Genomic DNA, 19266 nt, shown 5'->3' with positions numbered 1-19266 from the left:
CATTTAATGTGATACTTAAGTTTGGATAGTTTTAGAAACTATTTTATTATTTCACGAAGTATATATGTAAAATTGTAATTTCCGTCAAATTGTAAACTACCTAGTAAATTGTAAATTTATCTTTCAAAAAAAGGGCCAAAAACCACCCCAACCCGTGCTAGCTTAACTCAGACCAATTAAACTTGAGTTATATTTAGTAATTTCAGTTCATGCTAATCATCAGAAAATTCCGATTGATTTTGATGAAGAGTATTTTATCTTCGTAAAATTCGTGTAAAACTTATAAATTTAAATAAAAAGTCATTAATTCAATATGTTTATTTAAAAATGATTTTACGAATAGGAACAAATCAAAAATTAAAATGTGGCAAGACGCGTGTTACTTTTATTTTTATACTCTCTCTTGTAACATCTTGTAAAAAAAATAGCGCTAATTAGATACATTTCAAAAATAAACGTTAGCCGGCAAAGTAAATTTAAACATTCAATTTTCTCAAAATTTTTTTAATATGATTTAAATTTAAAAAAAATTTATTACTAAATTAAAATTTATGCAAATTAAAATTATCGCAAATTTTGAACGAAATAATGACATATAACCGTGGTTATAAACAAATAAATAAAATTTCCAAATAGAATTCGTAAAAATAAATGCATTTTTATCATAATTAAAATAACCAAACATATTTGCAATTAAAAATTTTAAGTATGCTATATGAATATTACGTAATCATTTGATAAAGAAAATATATATATATATATAATTAACATAAAAATATATTTGAAAAATAAAGTAATTAACATAATTTAATAGTGCGTCTAAATCAAAATTATAAATTATTAGTTAATTTTAAAATATTTTATTTACAATTTAAATATCCTCAAATTTTATATAATCGTAAGTAGTTAACGTGACCTTAAATGAACTTTCATAAAAAAAAGGAGGGAGGTAAAAGTGAATGCAACAGTCAAGTCACTTTCATAAGTATTTAGAGGTGACTTTAAAAACAGAATTGTTAGTATTAAAATTTATTTCCTATAGATACAACAATTTTGAAAATGTCTAACAAAATGAATCCAAAAGGCAATTTATTAGACGATTATAATTATAAAAAATTACAAGAATATTATAATGAAAATAAAGATAAATTAAATATGAATAATATGTTTAAATTAAATCCATCCCGTTTTGAAACATACAGGTAATAATTAAAAATATGTTACAACAATTAACCAAATATATTAATTTATATTTAAACATATTTAGTTTAACATTACCAACTCCAGACGGTGACATTTTAATTGATTACTCAAAAAATCTTATTAATCAAGATGTATTTAATATGTTGATCGCATTAGCAAAAAGTCGTGAAGTATTTGAAGCTCGCGATTTGATGTTTCAAGGCGCACCAATCAATATTACAGAAAATAGGTATATTCATAAAATCCGCGCCAATTTCTTCTTTTTTTAAATTAATATTATCTCATTTTTTAGACCTGTTTTACACATAGCTTTAAGAAATCGGTCCAATGAACCGATTTATGTAAATGGTGCTGATGTTATGCCAGATGTAAAATCGGTGTTAAATCATATGAAAGAATTTACAGAATCGGTTTTGAATGGAAAATGGGTAGGACATACAGGGAAAAAAATTACAGATGTTGTAAATATTGGTATAGGTGGATCAGATTTAGGTCCTGTAATGGTTTATGAAGCACTAAAACCATACGGAACCGGTATTAATTGCCATTTCGTATCCAACGTGGATGGAACTCACGTTGCAGAAGTATTAAAAAAAGTGAACGCTGAAACGGTTTTATTTATAATCGCAAGTAAAACTTTTACGACACAAGAAACAATTACAAATGCAAATACGGCGAAAGAATGGTTTTTGAAAGCAACTAATAATGATGTATGACTTCAATAACTTACGACAAGGATATTCATACACAATACTGTCTCCAGCTTGTCTTAAATTGAGTCCGTTGGAAGGTATTAATCTGGGTTTGCGGTTTTTTTAAATGTAAATAGGACTCACGCTAGAGACCTTATTGTGTACGAATATAGCCAACTTATATATTATTGAAGATTTTACTAAAAAACTTTGTATAATTTTTAGGTGAAGGCTATCGAAAAACATTTTGTAGCATTGTCAACTAATAAAGAAGGAGTTAGTAGTTTTGGTATCAACACAGATAATATGTTTGGATTTTGGGATTGGGTTGGTGGAAGATACTCAGTATGGAGTGCAATTGGACTTAGCGTTTGTTTAGCTATTGGATATGATAATTTTGTAAAATTTTTAGAAGGAGGGCATTACCTTGATAATCATTTTAAAACAGCACCAATTGAGCAAAATGTAATATATTGAATTTTCTTTATTTAAAATTTTTTCAAAAGGAGAATATTTTGCTTTCATTTAGGCTCCAGTTATTTTGGGATTGCTTGGTGTCTGGTATAATAATTTCTACGGGTGTGAAACACATGCAATTTTACCGTATGATCAATATTTACATAGATTCCCTGCGTATTTCCAACAGGGTGATATGGAGAGTAATGGAAAATATATTACCCGTGGAGGACAAGTTGTAAGTAAATTTAAAATAATAGATTTAGGATTCTCTGTAATACAACTTTCCTTGCAAGTTAATTCCGTTAAAATTTACATACATAGTTTGGTTAAAATTCTAGGCCGGTGTATGAGTTTGTAGGGAATGATATTATTCTATGAGGCATTCAATTAAAATTTCATGTGATTAAAAAGAAATACGCATTAGATCCGTAACTTTCTATTATATTGAGGTATTTGGATAATATCACAAAATAACACGTATAAACTTGAAAATCGAAAAGATGAAATTTTTTCCTGAAAGTCATAACACAGTCAGACTGATCTGGATACCGGGCCACTCTGGCGTTAAGAAGAATGAAGCAACGAACTCGTTGGCACGAGAGGGGTCGTCCCAAAAACCCCTTTCACCTGAACCTGTCATTCCCATAGTGTTCATCCCATAACAAGATGTTCCGTAATTTACCGAATCAAAGAATGGCTACAACAAGCCCATCTTGATTACTGATTACTGGGACATGCGAAAGGCCAAACTATGTATAACCACAGGTAGGCCATTCGACTATGCTCACCTGAAGCTTACTAGAACGCAGATGAGAAGAGTGGTGGAACTCTTGACAGGACATTTTCGATTGAACAACCACCTTCATAACATGGGAATCTCTGATGATTCCACTTGTAGTTCTTGTATAGAGGATCATGAAACCTCGATGCATGTTATTTGTACCTGAAAAAATCTGCAGGGCGTCAGATTCAAAGGGTTGGGTCCGAAACCTTGGATCCATCAATCCTGGAAGAGATCCAGCGAAGAGTCTGTGGACTTTCTACGTGGCGTCTGGCCTGAACAGAATACTATATCTTCATCAGATTAAAATAGACGATGAAGACGCGTTGCCTTTGAATAGGGACCCATTTGCGGTACCCTACTTATGTTTTATTATTATTAATATTATTGTGCCTTTCATAGAAGTCCGCACCAATCTTAGTACCCTATTAGAACTAATTTTGAGATATGAAAGGTCAAAACGAAAATAATTTGCATATTTCATACTCCGTCAAAAATCTATTTGACTGTCTATTTTAGACCAAAATACTAGACTACATAATTTACTACCTTTCTAGGAATTCCTTGACTGACACTGAGAGAGGAAGTATTAAATCATGCACAATTTTCCCAATACCTCTGTAACGGCAAACCGTCATTAATTCAAGCTTTTTAAAGGACTCAACATTCAAAATATTTGATGATTAACAGATTAGAAGTTATCTTAGACGTTTGAATTTCTGAAAGTGAGCGGTTTTAGAACTTGTTATAAAGTTTAACGCTAACAACCCTAAATTCGAAAATCTCGAAAAGGCGAACTAATAAAGCACCTCTCAACATTTTTATATATTAAAAATTAGTCATAGTAAAAATATTAAATCATAGAATCCCATAAAGCCAAGGGAGGTTCTTTGTTGATATTTTTAGGAATTTTCTAGAATTTTAAGAAATTTTTTACCCATTAAGTAATATATAAAATATTTTTCTAGGTAGGATATTCAACTGGACCCATTGTTTGGGGTGAACCAGGAACCAATGGTCAACATGCATTTTATCAATTAATTCATCAAGGAACTAAAATAATACCATGTGATTTTATAGCAGCGGCGCAAACCCATAACCCAGTACAAGCTGGTTTACATCATAAGTTATTATTGTCAAACTTTTTAGCACAAACTGAAGCTTTGATGCGTGGAAAATCATCCGAAGAAGTCAAACTTGAATTAGAAAAATCTGGTGCCATTTGTGATAATGTAACAGCCTTAATAGCTCATAAAACATTCACTGGTAATCGGCCTACAAACAGTATAGTTGTTCCAAAAATTACACCATTTACTCTTGGAGTTTTAATTGGTAAGTACAATTTACTTTCATCGTATTAGGTCAACAACACGTGTTTTATTGGTCTGCTTTTCACGATTTTTGAAATTTATAGAAAAGGATTCAAAAATGTATTTTATTTATTTATTTAATTTAATACATTCATTACAGGACTCTGAAACTTTTACACCAGTTAATTCTTTATGAGTTAGTTTATTTATAACAAAACTTTCGAGTAAATAACGTATCTAACGAACTTATACGATCCATCTGGAGCAATCATTTCAGAAATATCCCTTTTGGTTTATGCAAATGAAATTTACAAAATTTTAAAAAACCTCCCACAAATGCGGTTTTTTCTTTGTAGCTCCCTCCAAACTGGCCCGATTTTTTTAAAACATAGCTAAGAACACTCGCAATTAAATTACTTTTCAAACAAACAAAAAAATCCAAATCACAGACATACATAGCGATCAAACTTAACACCCTTCTTTTAACGTCGGGTGTTAAAATTAGGTTGTTTCGAAAAAAAATTGTTTTTTTGATTGTTTTTCAACTACATTTTGGTAAATATGTACTGCTTAATCAAATTTTTATGATAATATTCCTTGTTTAAATAAGTTACAATAAGTAATTTCCAAAATGTAAAAAGGACGAAAATACTTCATAAAACAGGATCGATATTCGATTTCATAAATTTGACTTTTTCGTATCACCAATTTTTTGGCATTTCCACCACAAGTTGTATACGCAATATTTGTAGAGATGTGCTAATAGTGCATCGAATTATATCATTCTATTCGAACAATTATTTTCGTATAATTCGATTATTTTGATAAAAAATAGATAATTTCCAAGGTGATTGTCTAGGGTAGATTGTGTGCATGATTCTTTAACATTTATAATTGACATCTCAAAACGAAAATAACAAACCTATAAAATTATAATACCTGCTACAAGTGTAAACTGTTGTAATAAATTGTAAATTTAAGTTATAATAATCGTTTTTTTTTTTCTAGCGTTATATGAACATAAAATATTTACACAAGGTATTATCTGGGATATCAATTCATTTGACCAATGGGGTGTGGAACTTGGCAAAGCATTGGCTAAAACGATCGCTAATGATCTATCAAATTGTGCGCCTACAACAGGAGATGCTCATGATGGCAGTACAAATGGTTTAATCAATTTCATCAAAAAACGATTCTATCAAACAAAATAAAATGATTGTGAATCACGCACTTATAAAACACATAATGCTGAATGGACTTTGTAATTAATTGCCTTTTAATTTAATCAGTCCATTGTTAGTTTAGTAAGTGCATCTTATGAATGTATAAAATTGACAATATTATTGTAGGATAAAGATATTGTTATTTAAGAAAAAAAAAAAGTTCGTAAATATTTCTAAAAATTGTCTATTATTTTGTAAATATATTATTTTTATATAAACTTGTAATTATTTAATGAACATAATTATTTTTTAAAACATTTTTAACAAATTTGATTGAAAATAATACATTTTTATTTATATTTAAAATTTATAATTTTAAAAATATTTCCCAGAGGTACACATTGATCCACTCCTTAAAAAAAGATAATTTGTACCTTTTTCTTAAATTTTATTTTTGTATGGTTAAAATTACAGCCCATAAATTAAAAGCAGGAGGGTGTATATAAAGCCTATTCTACAATTAGCCTCTTTCAAATTACCAACTGGCTTTAAGTTTATTAAAGACGATACTAGACCTTTTACGTTGCTAAATTTTTTGGATGGTATAATCCAATTGAATCAAGTCTCATGTTCTGCATGATGCTTGATTGATTGATATAATTTACCAGACCTAATCCTTTACCAATTCTGCTAGATGAAGGTACAATTTTAGCAGAATAAAAGGATGATTACAGCATTTTGTGTACGATATAATCTGTTGTCGCAATTTAAAGAAATTAGATCAAGTTATATCTGATGATATTGTTCTTAAATTATATGTAGTATTTAATTCGAGAAAAATAAATAAATATGTCCTTTCAATAATATTTATTAAAGCGAATCATTAAAATCCAACGGACGAGAAGAAAATATTATTATGACCTGGAATACTGTCAAATTATTAAAATAAAAATGTACGGAGAGTTTTAATAGTAGAAACTCTTGAATAGAGTTAGGAATCTCATTATTATTAAATTAAATCCAAACCAGTCCATAAAAATTTTTACGGCTTATTGTAGACTAGGTTTAAAAATTTATATATTAAAATTTCAAATAAACAAATTTCAGATATTTTTAAAATTAATTTGAGCTACTTAATTCTTGTCCACTTATAATGACTTTCATTTAGCGTTCTTTTAAATATGTAGCACCTTATTAAATTCCACTCAATATAATATTAAGTAAAAATAAATAAATAAAATTTAGGAATTCAATCGATCTGAATAGGTATTGGAAAGTATATAATCGAATAATACTAATTGTATACACAAACTCGCCCTACTGTACTGATATAAATGATTCACGATTTATTTTCTATCATTTAATTAAAGCCACAATCATAACTATTTTGGAAAAAAAAAGTTTATTTTAAATTTATTTTCTCTTTGATTTAACTTTAATATCAATATAATTTTTGAGGTAAATGGTAATTTCCCGTAGATATTTGGCAGTGATTATTAAATAATGCTTTTGTCATATCCAATATACACATAGACGATGCGATTCTAAATTGTAATTGAAATTATTGTAAAGAAATAATGCAAAGCAAGCATAAGTATACCTATTACTTACACGGAGCGCTTACACATCATTACAATATTAATAATTAATAATTTAACTGTACTAAAAAATTATATTAATCATCCAAAGTCTAATTTGTTACGCAATGCAATGCAATCTATTTTTTCGAATACTTAATATTCAATATTTCTTACCCCTCAAACTCCACTTCGATCAAATAGTAAATGTTCGAACATAATTTTCTTATTTAATCTTATTAAATTTCTTTGGGTTATATTATAAAATATTGAAAACAGACGTTCCAAAACAAAATCGTTATGATATTTAAAAGTTAAATACAAATGTTTTACACTCATCACATAGATTGCAGTTTTTCTAGCCCGGGTAAAGTTAAAGCTAAAATATTTTCAAATTTTATGATAAATTGATATAAGCTAATAAAATAAGATGAATAAGATTTGATTCAAAAAGGTGCTTTTTCGGGAAAATATAAATAAAGTTGTTATCTGTCAATACGTTGCTCATATATTAAGAAACTAACTACCCGCTTTGCTGTGCAACATTCCCACTTTCACCCGCCCCCCCATCCCCTTGCGAAGGGGTTATAGTTTTGTAATGTGCAAGTCGTGCTTTTTTATTTGATACCCCACTTGGGTATATTTGAAAATATTCGATTATTCATCCCGAATTTCTCGCTCCAACTTTCCACCCCCCGAAGGTTAAAAATATTTTAACTTAATTGATGCACAACTTTTTAAGTTTTTGAAACACATCCCTATCAACCCCTTACTCTATTATGCATGTATTTACATAAAAACCTTCCTCTTGAATCACTCTATTTATTAGAAAAACCGCATCAAAATCCGTTGCGTAGTTTTAAAGATCTAAGCATACATAGGGATTAGGGACAGACAGACGGAAGCGACTTTATTTTATACTATGTATTGAAGCTTGAGCTAGAAATGATTTTGATCAATTTTGTATGGGACAAAATTACTCTTCTATTATTCTAATCAGGTGAATATTTTGTGCAATTTAAGTTTTTATATAATAGTTTAACTTTCAATTAGTGGAGAATAAATTTGAGTATTTATATTGCTTGCATAGCCTAATAATTTGTAGTCATACATTTATAAAATACAATTTTTATTTTATATTTTAATCAGTTACACACCTATCACTCATGGAGCACTGTTTTATTTGAATTAAGATTGTTAAACAAGGCGGTGGGCATAAGTTCTGTTAGGGTCAAGAACACTTGTAGTTATTTGGAAGACTTTCATAAATATCTTGATGAATTTTTTGTACTATTGATATTCTTCTGTTATAAAACAGAGAATAATTTTTTTAAAAACCTTAACAAAATTCTAGGAATATTACATGTTATAGAAAATATAATAATTTGCATATTGGTAACCGTATAATTCATTATATAATTTAAATCATAAATCAAACTGTATAATTAAAAAAAAAAAAAAAAAAACCTTTCGTATATATAAATTTCCTTTTTAACAACCTTAACCAAATCCTAAGAATATTACATATTCGATCATACAATTTAAATGAAATTTCTGTGGGCAGTGTTGTTCAAAGGTTTGTTTCGATTCAATTCTATTAGCTACGATGATTTGATGCTAATGTAAGTTCAATTTGAAGAAAAAAAACACTTCATGGCGATGTATACACAACATTGACAATATTGAATTAAAATATCAATTTAGCTACAACATGGATCTTAAAAATAGATAATTTCGATCATGAAACTAAATATTAAACAGTAAAAAAGTTTGATATTTTCGATTTACGTGTCTTCAACTGTGAGTTTTACCTTACACTACATGTTTGTAATTTCCTGTTTTTATTCGCCATTTTAATAAGTAGTTTAAATTATATAAGATTTATTTTTTTAAATATTACTGTAAGATCCTTGTCCGATTTTGCACGTATGCGGACTTCAGTTTAAATTTCAGCTGATTCTCTCTTTTCGATATTTACTAATGTTACAAACTTTAAACTAAATTTTAATTCTCACTGCATGGGCGGAAAAGTGAAGTTGATTTTTGAAAATTTTTAGAAGTACGCAAAATATGAACGTTTAAAATTTCTAATTAAACAAATAGGAACATATAGGTTGATAACGTCATTGTCCATTATCAACATAGAGATAGATGTAAAACTTTGTTTTGCTAAAAGTAGGTGGGAAATTAATTTTTGAATGCTTATAACTTCTTCGTTTTTTAATCAAGTTTAGTTTTATCAGGCAATTACCATATTATAAAGTTGTTTCAGGCGTGATTTTAATCTAGTTCTAAGAGCATTATTACATTAAGAAAAATACTATGAAAAATCGTTTATAATTATGAAAAATGGACAACTAAATTAGTTTTAAGTATTATAATGTAAACTCACAACCATACTTTTAAAATAAATCTCTTGTAAAGTTACATAGTTTATTTAAGGACAAATAAAAAGAGGTACTCTTAACTTTTTTACTCTTATCATTATGATAAGCGAAACATTTTAAGTTTACAACTTTATTTTATTTCTTCATTTACGGAAAGCTAATTTTTGAAATTAACTGATTTAAAAAAAAATGTTTTTTCTTTAAATTTTTTTTAACCTCAAAGATTGGCTGTTAACTCTAAAGAAAAAAAATTGAAATTCGAATGGTTAATAAGAAAATTACATTACATTGAAACCTCGATAACTCGAACATCAAGGTAAATGGAAAAAATTTCGACTTAATAGGGAATATTCATGAAATTTAAATTTGGTTCAAACAATTTTCTTCAGTAACTTTAATGACTGCACATTTCAACTAAACCATTATTTTAGTAATTAATATCTTTTTAATTACTTAAAATTAATTAATAAAAGTACAATTTCAGTGAGGGCATTTAAAAATTTCTACAACGGAAATTCAAATTTTAATTACTTACATTTTATGGTATTTCATTAAATTATACTATTCTACGGCGTTTTATTAGAAAACTCAATAATAACGAGTGTAAATTCTGTGTTGTAAATTCGTTTTTTTAAAGTGTAAATTATACATTGAACTATCACCAATTGACAGATCACGTACTTATAAGTCATCAACAGAGAGCGCCAAAAAACTGCGTTTAAATATGTCAAAATTATACTGTATTTTAAATATTTTTTTGCACTTAAATACTGCATTTTAAGCAGTATTTATATTTTTTACTTTGTTATAACGGTGTAAACAATGAATTAAAAATATAAAAAAAATACATGAATATTCCCTATTAACAAGTTCGAAATACAGAGGGTTTAATTGTTAATATTTCGACTTAGAAAGGCGTGATTTTCAAATACATATTTTCAAGTCATTATATTTTACTAACTGCGACTTACGGAGTCTGATTTTTTGAATTCGAGTTACAGAGTGTAAATATGTACTATTAATACCCCAGAAATGAGAATACTGAGAATTACGACTTAACGAGGTTCGAGTTATCGAGGTTTCACTGTATTCCAATAGTTTCAAATAAACTTGATGAAGTCTGGACATTTATCAAAATGTAGGTACATATTTTCACAAATAATTTCCCATGTTAATGAAATTTATCATGAATGAATAATTTCGATGGTTCAGGCGATGTGACAGACGATCTTGAAGCTATTCGATCACGTTGTTTTTTGTTTTTATTATGATCCAAGTCAATTCAATCATATACTTGAATCGGGTACAATAATCGTGGATACAAATCTTTAATGGTAATTGATTAGTATTCAACTATTTTTATAATAAGTTAGATGAAGTATGGAAGTATGTCATTCATGGATTTATGAATGAAAGGAGAGAACTGCACCGAAAATAAAACATAATAATTTGTACTACAAAATTGGTTACATCACAAACAAAATGGATGTGTTACGTAAATTTAAGGATTGTATTACCAATTGCATCAGTGGACATTTTATGAGTGATTGCAAGTTCAATATTTTGTGCTGGATATATATGATCAACAACCGATTGTAAATGTTCATTTTCCACAAGTTCATGTAACATATCCAGCATTCTTGTTTCTGTATATTTCGGCGTAAATATAACATTCTGAAATACAAAGTTTAATAAAAAAATATAATTTGTAAAGATTTATTGACATTCAATGTTTTTGAGTTTAATCACTGTTAAACTTTGATATTCCATATTAATATCTGTATGGGTCGGGCCTAGGCTAGAAATACGATTTATTTGGGAAGAAAGCGTAAAACTTAATCGTGTATGAATCTTTGTATTTTTAATTTAGTATTGATCTATCGTCGCGTCGTCTCCCCATGACTGGTCTCCTGCGAGGATTATTTAAGACGTAGAAAAATTAAAAAAACCATAGCACAGAGCTAAAGATAACGAACCAAGTTTGGTAGAGAACATAAGAGGTTAATGGAGATGTTTCCTTACAAACCCCATGTGCTATTATGCATCCTCTCCATTACTTATCTCTACAGTCTTCGCCTTTTTAGGTATTATATGATTTTCAGCATTTCAGACATTTGTTTATGACTACTTTTTCTTTTCAAAGTTTTTTTTTCCCACTTTTCAAGGCCTGTATTATGCTATGCTTCTAGTAGTTTTCACGTCTTTTGGCCAGTATGTGAATGTACATTTTAAAATAGTGTGATAAATGTTTAAGTATTAGTGAAAATAGAAACTAAAACATTGAAATGGTCTTGTAGACTTACTTAAAATAAAAAATTAATTGAGTGAAATCGAAAGATTATTAAATGTATTGACTAACCTGTATAAAGTATTGTACTTTCAATGTAAAACATACAAAATAACTGAATATCGATGAACAATAATCTGAATAATATATTTTAGGCAATGTACTAACAATTTTTCCATTTTTTTTATTTAAATATTTTTTTAAATGTGATTTACTTATTGTTCTATTTTTTGTTATAAAAATTATATCAAATTGTGGTTCTTTTAATTCTAATGACTTTAATAATAATTTTAATTCGAAATCATCCTAGAAAAGAAATAGATTTTTGAATACGTTCTTTAGTACATTTAACATTAAAATTAAAATTAGTTTACATATTTAAATAAATTCATAATCTGTAATTTAAAAATACTATACCACTGGATATGTTTCCATTATTTATACGAATCCACAAAATAAAAATTGTATGTTTTTAATGACACAGGCTAAAAATTAGAAGAAAATAAAACCAGAAACCGATAATAAAACATTTTTTCATTCATAGGTTTGCAATAAAAAGTTTTAACTCAAGGAGGAGCTAATTTCTCGTTTTACACGTCAACTTGATTCGTCCCACATCTTGTTCATTTTTTTATATTACTCATCTCAAAGTACAACTACCAGCTTCAGTGAGATATGTGTAACACCGCTTGTATAATAATTGATTGAGCATTCACTACCGTAATGTTTATCTTAGCCGAAAACACATAATATTTAAATACGCAGTAAAGCAGTATGGAAACAGTAATAAAAGACAGGCTTGCGGACTACGATAAACTCTGCTTTCCTTCCAAAGTAATTTCATCTCACATTTTAATTAAATCACTTCCAAAAGGTTATACAACGTTGGATAAACTATCATTAGTTTATCGAGATCATAAAGAGTGAAGTACAACTTATTTGAAAACAGCATATGGCTTCATTTGTTTTCAGTTCATATAATGTATTTCTAAGTAAATTTTAAGCGAACGCTGATGTTCTATCCGCTTGAGTTTGGGAAAATAATTACATTCATTTTAGCAAGTTTTTTCTCACAGTTTTTGCACTTATTGTAACCCTTCCTAACTGTAAGATAACGTTGAGCAGTTCAAAAAACAGTTGAAAACTGAATCTTTTCATTCATCGAATTCAAATCACGTAAAACAAATTGGAATGAGCTTGTTAGAAATTTAACTGTGTAAGACGGGAATTAGAACCTATTAGTTCAGTAACTTGCAAAAAAGAAAAAGGTATACTTCAAAGATTTTAGCCTGTTAATCAAGCCAAAGGTGCAACCAATCGGTATTTATCTGTAGAAGTTTTATTTAGGATGAACCGATTTTATTTTTTTTGTTTTCTATGAAAGGGAATTTAATGGAAAGTGTTCTTAGCTATGTTTCAATTATGAGTTTAACTAAAAAATTCAGTTTGAGAGAAGGCTTTAAAGAAAAGGGTAATTTAATAGAGAGTGTTCTTTCAAATATGTTTCAAATGTGAGTTTAGGGTTCCGTACCAGAAAATTTTCTCGGGGGTCTTTTAAATTATGCAAATTTCACTTGTTAATAATTATTTTAGTTTCATTCTTCAGTTTTCTTTTATATTCATTTTTAACCCGTATCATTAAAAAGAAATAATATTTGCTTAAAGGTTGAAATAATAAAATTTTTTTTAAATATGCCACTTTTTTGTAGAAGTGTATAATTTTAAACCTTTAAGTAAGGTAGTTGTAGCGCCACAGACAACAAAACTCATCAAAATCGAACAAATGCAACAATTGATTAATTGTTTTTGTTGTTAGGTAGAATATGTAAACTATTTTTAAAATTGATATTTAAATTAAAATATTAAATTACCAAAGAAATTTTCTCATCATCTTTTGGAGTATAAACGATATTATCACTACTTCCCATCGCTTTGGAAACAGGAGCAGCTCGACTACTACTTGATGTGGTTAATATTGCTCCCCATGATTTAAGGACTTGTGTTAGTACACATCCTTCTGGTGTACAACAATTTTCAATGAATACCTTTTTTCCAAAGGCACTTTTTTCATTCAGTCCAATATTATCTAAACATTCTAGGGCGATACAACCTGCATATGACAGACTAGCCGCACCTTCAAAGCTAATTTTTGTTGGTTTTTTACCAACAAAACACTCTCTTGTTAAATGTACTTCACTAATTGTGCCAGGACACCATACTGGTGATGTCACCCATACTTCATCACCGATTTCCACTTTGTTGACTCGACAACCAATATCGAGAACAACACCTGAGCAAGATCGACCCAATATAATGGGGAATACAGTTTTTTTATTCTAAACAGTAAAAAATTCAAATGTTATAAACAAATTGTCGTGAAACATTCATATGACCTCTAACTATCGTATTCATTTTAATGGGAATGAAACTTTCCAACACCTTACAAATTTTACAGGAACTTCAAATATTCGAAAAAAACATTTCATATGTAAATATTTATTGTTGAGTTGGAGAATTGATAGCATTATAAATTCAACAAAATCTATTGGAATAACTGACAAACTGCTTACATATTTTTTTTTTTTTTTGACACCAGGTGTGAGGAGCGAGCACTTACTATGGTTAATATTTTAAAAGTAACACAATTTTCTCAAAATTCTTACGTTAAAAGTATTAAGGTGGAAAGTTTAGGTCGTACTGCCATTTGGAAAAAACAAACTTGAGTGAATTTCGTATGTATTTACAGGTTCCACCAAGCAAGAATTGTATTTCGACGTATTTTGACCCGTGAATCCGAATTTTCAACTTGATCATCTCTCAGAGTGGGGAGAAATTGTTATAAATAAATTAATTCTTTACACGGCCATAGCTCCTTAACTATTGAAAATTTTAGGAAATAATTTTATACATATATTTTACATGAAAAATAAATTTCTTTGTTTATTCGTCTTGACACGACCAATAGAATCGGAGATATGGTTAAAATTGTAAGCAAAAAAGATATTATATAAGGTCGGCGCACAGCATTCGGCCCATATCGCCGGCGCACAGCTCTCGGTGAAAATTCCATAGACTGCCCAATAATTAATATTTTTATACCTTAAAGTACTCATTTTAAAGGTATGGGTCTATATTTTAATGATAAGCACATAAAAATATGTTTCAACGAAGCAACGAAGCTAGCTCGATTGTAAGTATTAAGTTTTATCATTTTTCCTTTCATATCACTTTTGTTTACAATTTTAACCATATCTCCGCTTCTATTGGTCGTATCAAAACGAATAAAAAAAAGAAATATTTGTTTTTTCATGTAGAATAAAATAGTACAAAAAAATTTTAGAACAAAAGAATAGTTTAGGAGCTATGGGCGTATTAATTTGTTTATAACAATTTTTTCCCCACTCTTAGAGCAATATGCAAGAAAATTCGGATTCAGCGGGTCAAAATACGTCGAAATACACTTCTTATTCGGTGGGACCTGTAACTGCATACGAAATCCACTCACCGCCTACACTATTTCGAGTATTATTTCCTCAAAATAAAAGCCTCTCTCGGTATTCCTAAACAGTTCTTGTAAATTTTTTTAAATTAAAATATTCATATCTTACGTCATAATAGGTGGCTAAACATTTCCTAATGTAACGACCATATCCATTACAAATTTGAAAATCAACGTCATGAATTGAAGCAGATTTTACTTGAACTAAAACTTGATCTGGACGGGAGACAGCAGGTAAAATAATATCGTCCACAAAGGCAATTCTCTGTAAAATATAGGCTTTTCATTAATCTTAAAAAACGTTTTTTATTAAATCAGATTTAAGTATTAGAAATGGAGATATAAGTATATATATATATATATATATAAGTATAAGTATAAGAGTTTAGGAAGCTTTAATTCAAGTTTCACAGAAAAGATCTTTCGCACTATGACTGAAGATTGCGACTCGCATTAACCTGTTCTCTAGTTTTATTTTATGAAGTGAAAGTATAAATTATTGGTTATCTTCTGATTAATTCGAAAATAATATTAAAAATATCAATAGTACCGTTTTAAAAAATCCAAACTAGAAAGTTAAAGGCAGGTCCACAAGCTACGTTTTGCACAACCTTTTGTCTGCGCAATCATAAGACGGAATGAAAAAGTTGCAATTTTTAATTGCAATGTTACTGCGTGAATTACGTTATGAATCTAATGATTGACAGAACTACTTGAGAATGGACTTAGGCACGTATACTTATTTATTGGAATTAGTGACACCGCATATCATCAAAAAAAATACTTGTATGAGGACAGCAATCCCACCACATGAAAGGTTAACAGCTACCAAAAATCCGTATATTTTTAAAAATTTCAACTGTTTTTATAATAAAAATAAAACAATCGAAGATATGGTAACGAGTTTCGTTAAATCAAACAAGATTTAGTTAGATATTATGCCCAGAGATGTGCAAAATACTTATGAAAAGATATTTGAAATGCAAAATACAAAATACTTTTGAAAATGTATTTAAAATATCAAATACAAGATACTTTTGATTTTTTGAAAAAAGTATTTGAAATTTAATATACAAAATACGTATTTTCAAAATACTTTTATAAAATAAAATACTTTTTTGTTTTTTATTTTTTGATAAACATTTATAATATATATAATAATTAATATTATATTTTTAAGTAAAAGACTTAAGTAAAACCAGTTCTTCAAACATTTTATCGCTCATTTTTCTTCGATGAGGCCTCAGAATCATACCCCCAAAAGAAAAGAGTCGCTCCACAGGGGCTGAACTCGGCAAACAAGTGTTATATTTCAAAAATATTTTTTTTATTATAGGGTAACTATTTAAGCTCTTTAAGCTAATATCTTTATTATTTAGGTATTGCAGTGTTTCTAAGTCAGCGGTGCTGACTGTAGACCCCGTATTTTCACCACCACTTGCAAAGGAATCAGAATCCTCTAAAAACATATAATAAGATTCATCTCTTGACTTTTTTTTAATATCACTTTCAGTAGCGCCCAAAGCTTCCGACTTTTGCTTTTCAGTTCGATTAATTTTTCGTGTTTCAGCCAAGATCAGTTCTTTTACATATTCCCTTCGCTCTTTTGGTACCCATTTTATTTTAAAGAGCGGGTGTGATACTGAGGCTAAAATTGCATCATTTGCTGCTGGCTTCAGTAAAAAAGTATTTAGTATTTTCAAAATACAAAAATACTTTTCCAAAAGAATAAAAAGTATCCAAATACAAGATAAGAAATGCATTTTTTAAAAGTATTTAGATACAAGATGAAAATACGTATCTTGTATCTTGTATCTGTATTTCAAATATTTGTATCTTAGATAAGTCACATCTCTGATTATGGCTATATCATCGGTTGAATCGTAAGTAAGCCCCCATACTCAATATCTAAGTAAGGTTAGAAGGCATTGATTGACAATGTCTTATTTTGAAATAACTTACATCAATACCATTGTATCCAGAACAAACAACAGACTTCATTAGTTTCAAACATATTGGCGGTGTTTGAAATTTAGAACCAATTAAAATACCAATAAACAATCCTACTAGTATTCCAGCAGCAAAACTATATCTATTTACAGTTATATCTGAAAACAAAATACAATGAAATCAAAACATATGAAAATAGAAAATTGAATAAAACTTACCTCCATCTTTGATAAATTGTACTAAACTTGAAATAGTTTCAATCGGTGATTGAAAGAATTCATTTAAGGATATTTGACATTGTTGTAATCCATCTAAAATCTTTTCTTGAAATTCGTTCACATGTAACTTAATTACTGTTACATTTTCACTATTCCAAAATATTACAAATTTCTCGTGCGCGACCTCTGACCCATGTTGTATAATAGCTTTACTTCGTTCGCTGGTTAATGCTAATCGTACCTATTAGATACATTAATTAAATTATTCGCTTATTAATTTTTTTCAAAATATATTTTATTACTTGTAAAGTTTCCAATAATCGTGATATTCGAAATGACAATTCGTCCATAATTTCAATAAATTACTACATGATTTTCTTTTACTACTGCATTAACGAATTGCTCGGTCTATTTTTAAAACGATACTTCAAAGGTCACTTTTAATTAGAATTAGGCCAGCTATATTGTTGTAATAATGCATTGATAAAGTTTTGATTTTAATTGTTTATTTAAATTACATTGCATTTATCTTATAGTATTTCATTATTATATAACCTATAAAGTATGTTTATTTTTATCATTTTTAAATTGAAAGCTGTATTCTCTTTTACTTTTTCATTAAATACAAAGTAATGACATCTATGTATTAATATATGGAGTGTAAAACAGGTATGATCAAAGAATATAGGATTGGCGAACGAAATTACCTAGAGATGGCTCTGGTGTGAATGCAATATGGCCGATATAGAGGATTTTCGTTCAAATTGTCAAAATAAATTTTTGCATTTTTTTTGTTTATTTGTTTTTTTAACATGGAGAAAGCCCTGGATATTAATATTGGTGATATATTTTATCTACTTGGTGGATCAGTAAGGCCGTTGATGGAAGGAGAGGCCCTTTCTCGTTCCAAAAACTTGTTTTTCTGTGGTATCCAATCGAAGCAAAATAATTGTTTGTTAATCAAATCTTCATGTTTGCAAACGTCGAACATCACCGAGAAACCTCATGAGATCTAAATCAAAGTGTTTGTAGCCAATGACAACAAAAAAATCGAATGCTATTGTTCTTGCAAAGCGGGCGCGGGAAGCAAGTGCAAGCATCTTTTTGCGACATTGTGCGACAACTGACGCCTGTAGATCTTGTTTTCCCACACTGGGGAACACCACAACGTTTTTCATTTTTAATAATTTCCATCTCAACAACAAAAACATTCAGCACTTGTATAGCTGTCAAAACTCAAAATCCTCTATAATAGTTTCACTAATCCTCGCTGCGCGGCGCCACCGTATCTTGCGATCGCGAATAGAGAGCAGAAAAATAATCGTGACACTGGACTCTGTGGCTTTCAATTATTAATTAAGTTTGTCGGTCTTTGCGGGGGCACTATTAATTATGACTACTTTGCGGAGGCAACTATTGACTATTAAGTTTGAAAGCCTAACTCGGAAGGGGCGCTGAAACTCGTATACTTATTTTACATAGACCTTTTCATCATGTCACATGTGCAAGTGCAGAGTTTATTTTTTCGTACTGACAGCAATAAGTAGGACTAAGATAGAAGATATTTGTTATGCATTTTATCACATTGGTTATAAATCATTTAGTACGAAAAAAATGTGAGCCGTGATTTTAAAATGAAAAGCCCTATTAGCTCTTATTGGCTGCTCTTCTCTATCTTATACTCTTTGGGTATGATAACGAATTATTAATTATTAAATAGTGCTCCACTACGTCCAC

General features: G+C 28.9%; 2 protein-coding genes across 3 annotated transcripts; one reads left to right on the top strand and one right to left on the bottom strand.

Annotated features, from left to right (window-relative positions):
• Positions 1-885: 885 nt before the first annotated feature.
• On the top strand, positions 886-5850 carry LOC123302392 (glucose-6-phosphate isomerase). Its single transcript, XM_044885316.1, has 8 exons — positions 886-985; positions 1043-1202; positions 1268-1432; positions 1496-1913; positions 2121-2360; positions 2425-2589; positions 4104-4467; positions 5454-5850. The coding sequence occupies exons 1-8, from the start codon at positions 922-924 to the stop codon at positions 5657-5659; spliced, it is 1782 nt and encodes a 593-aa protein (XP_044741251.1). The 5' UTR covers positions 886-921; the 3' UTR covers positions 5660-5850.
• Positions 5851-10397: 4547 nt separating this feature from the next.
• LOC123298533 (reticulon-4-interacting protein 1, mitochondrial-like) lies at positions 10398-18041 on the bottom strand. 2 transcript variants are annotated; one of them, XM_044880574.1, is made up of 8 exons: positions 17832-18041; positions 17530-17770; positions 17324-17469; positions 15471-15626; positions 13734-14198; positions 11935-12168; positions 11093-11249; positions 10398-10998 (listed from the first exon to the last, which is right to left on the bottom strand). In XM_044880574.1, exons 1-8 carry the CDS (start codon positions 17877-17879, stop codon positions 10979-10981), a joined length of 1467 nt encoding a protein of 488 aa, XP_044736509.1. In that variant the 5' UTR covers positions 17880-18041; the 3' UTR covers positions 10398-10978. The 2 variants fall into 2 exon arrangements, with proteins under 2 accessions (XP_044736509.1, XP_044736501.1); XM_044880566.1 differs by having other exon boundaries at positions 10398-11249.
• Positions 18042-19266: the final 1225 nt, after the last annotated feature.

Source organism: Chrysoperla carnea, chromosome 1, assembly GCF_905475395.1.
Source record: "Chrysoperla carnea chromosome 1, inChrCarn1.1, whole genome shotgun sequence".
Classification (NCBI taxonomy): Eukaryota; Metazoa; Arthropoda; class Insecta; order Neuroptera; family Chrysopidae; genus Chrysoperla; species Chrysoperla carnea.
Note: the sequence above shows the minus strand (reverse complement) of the source record. Positions and strands in the feature narration are given on the sequence as shown.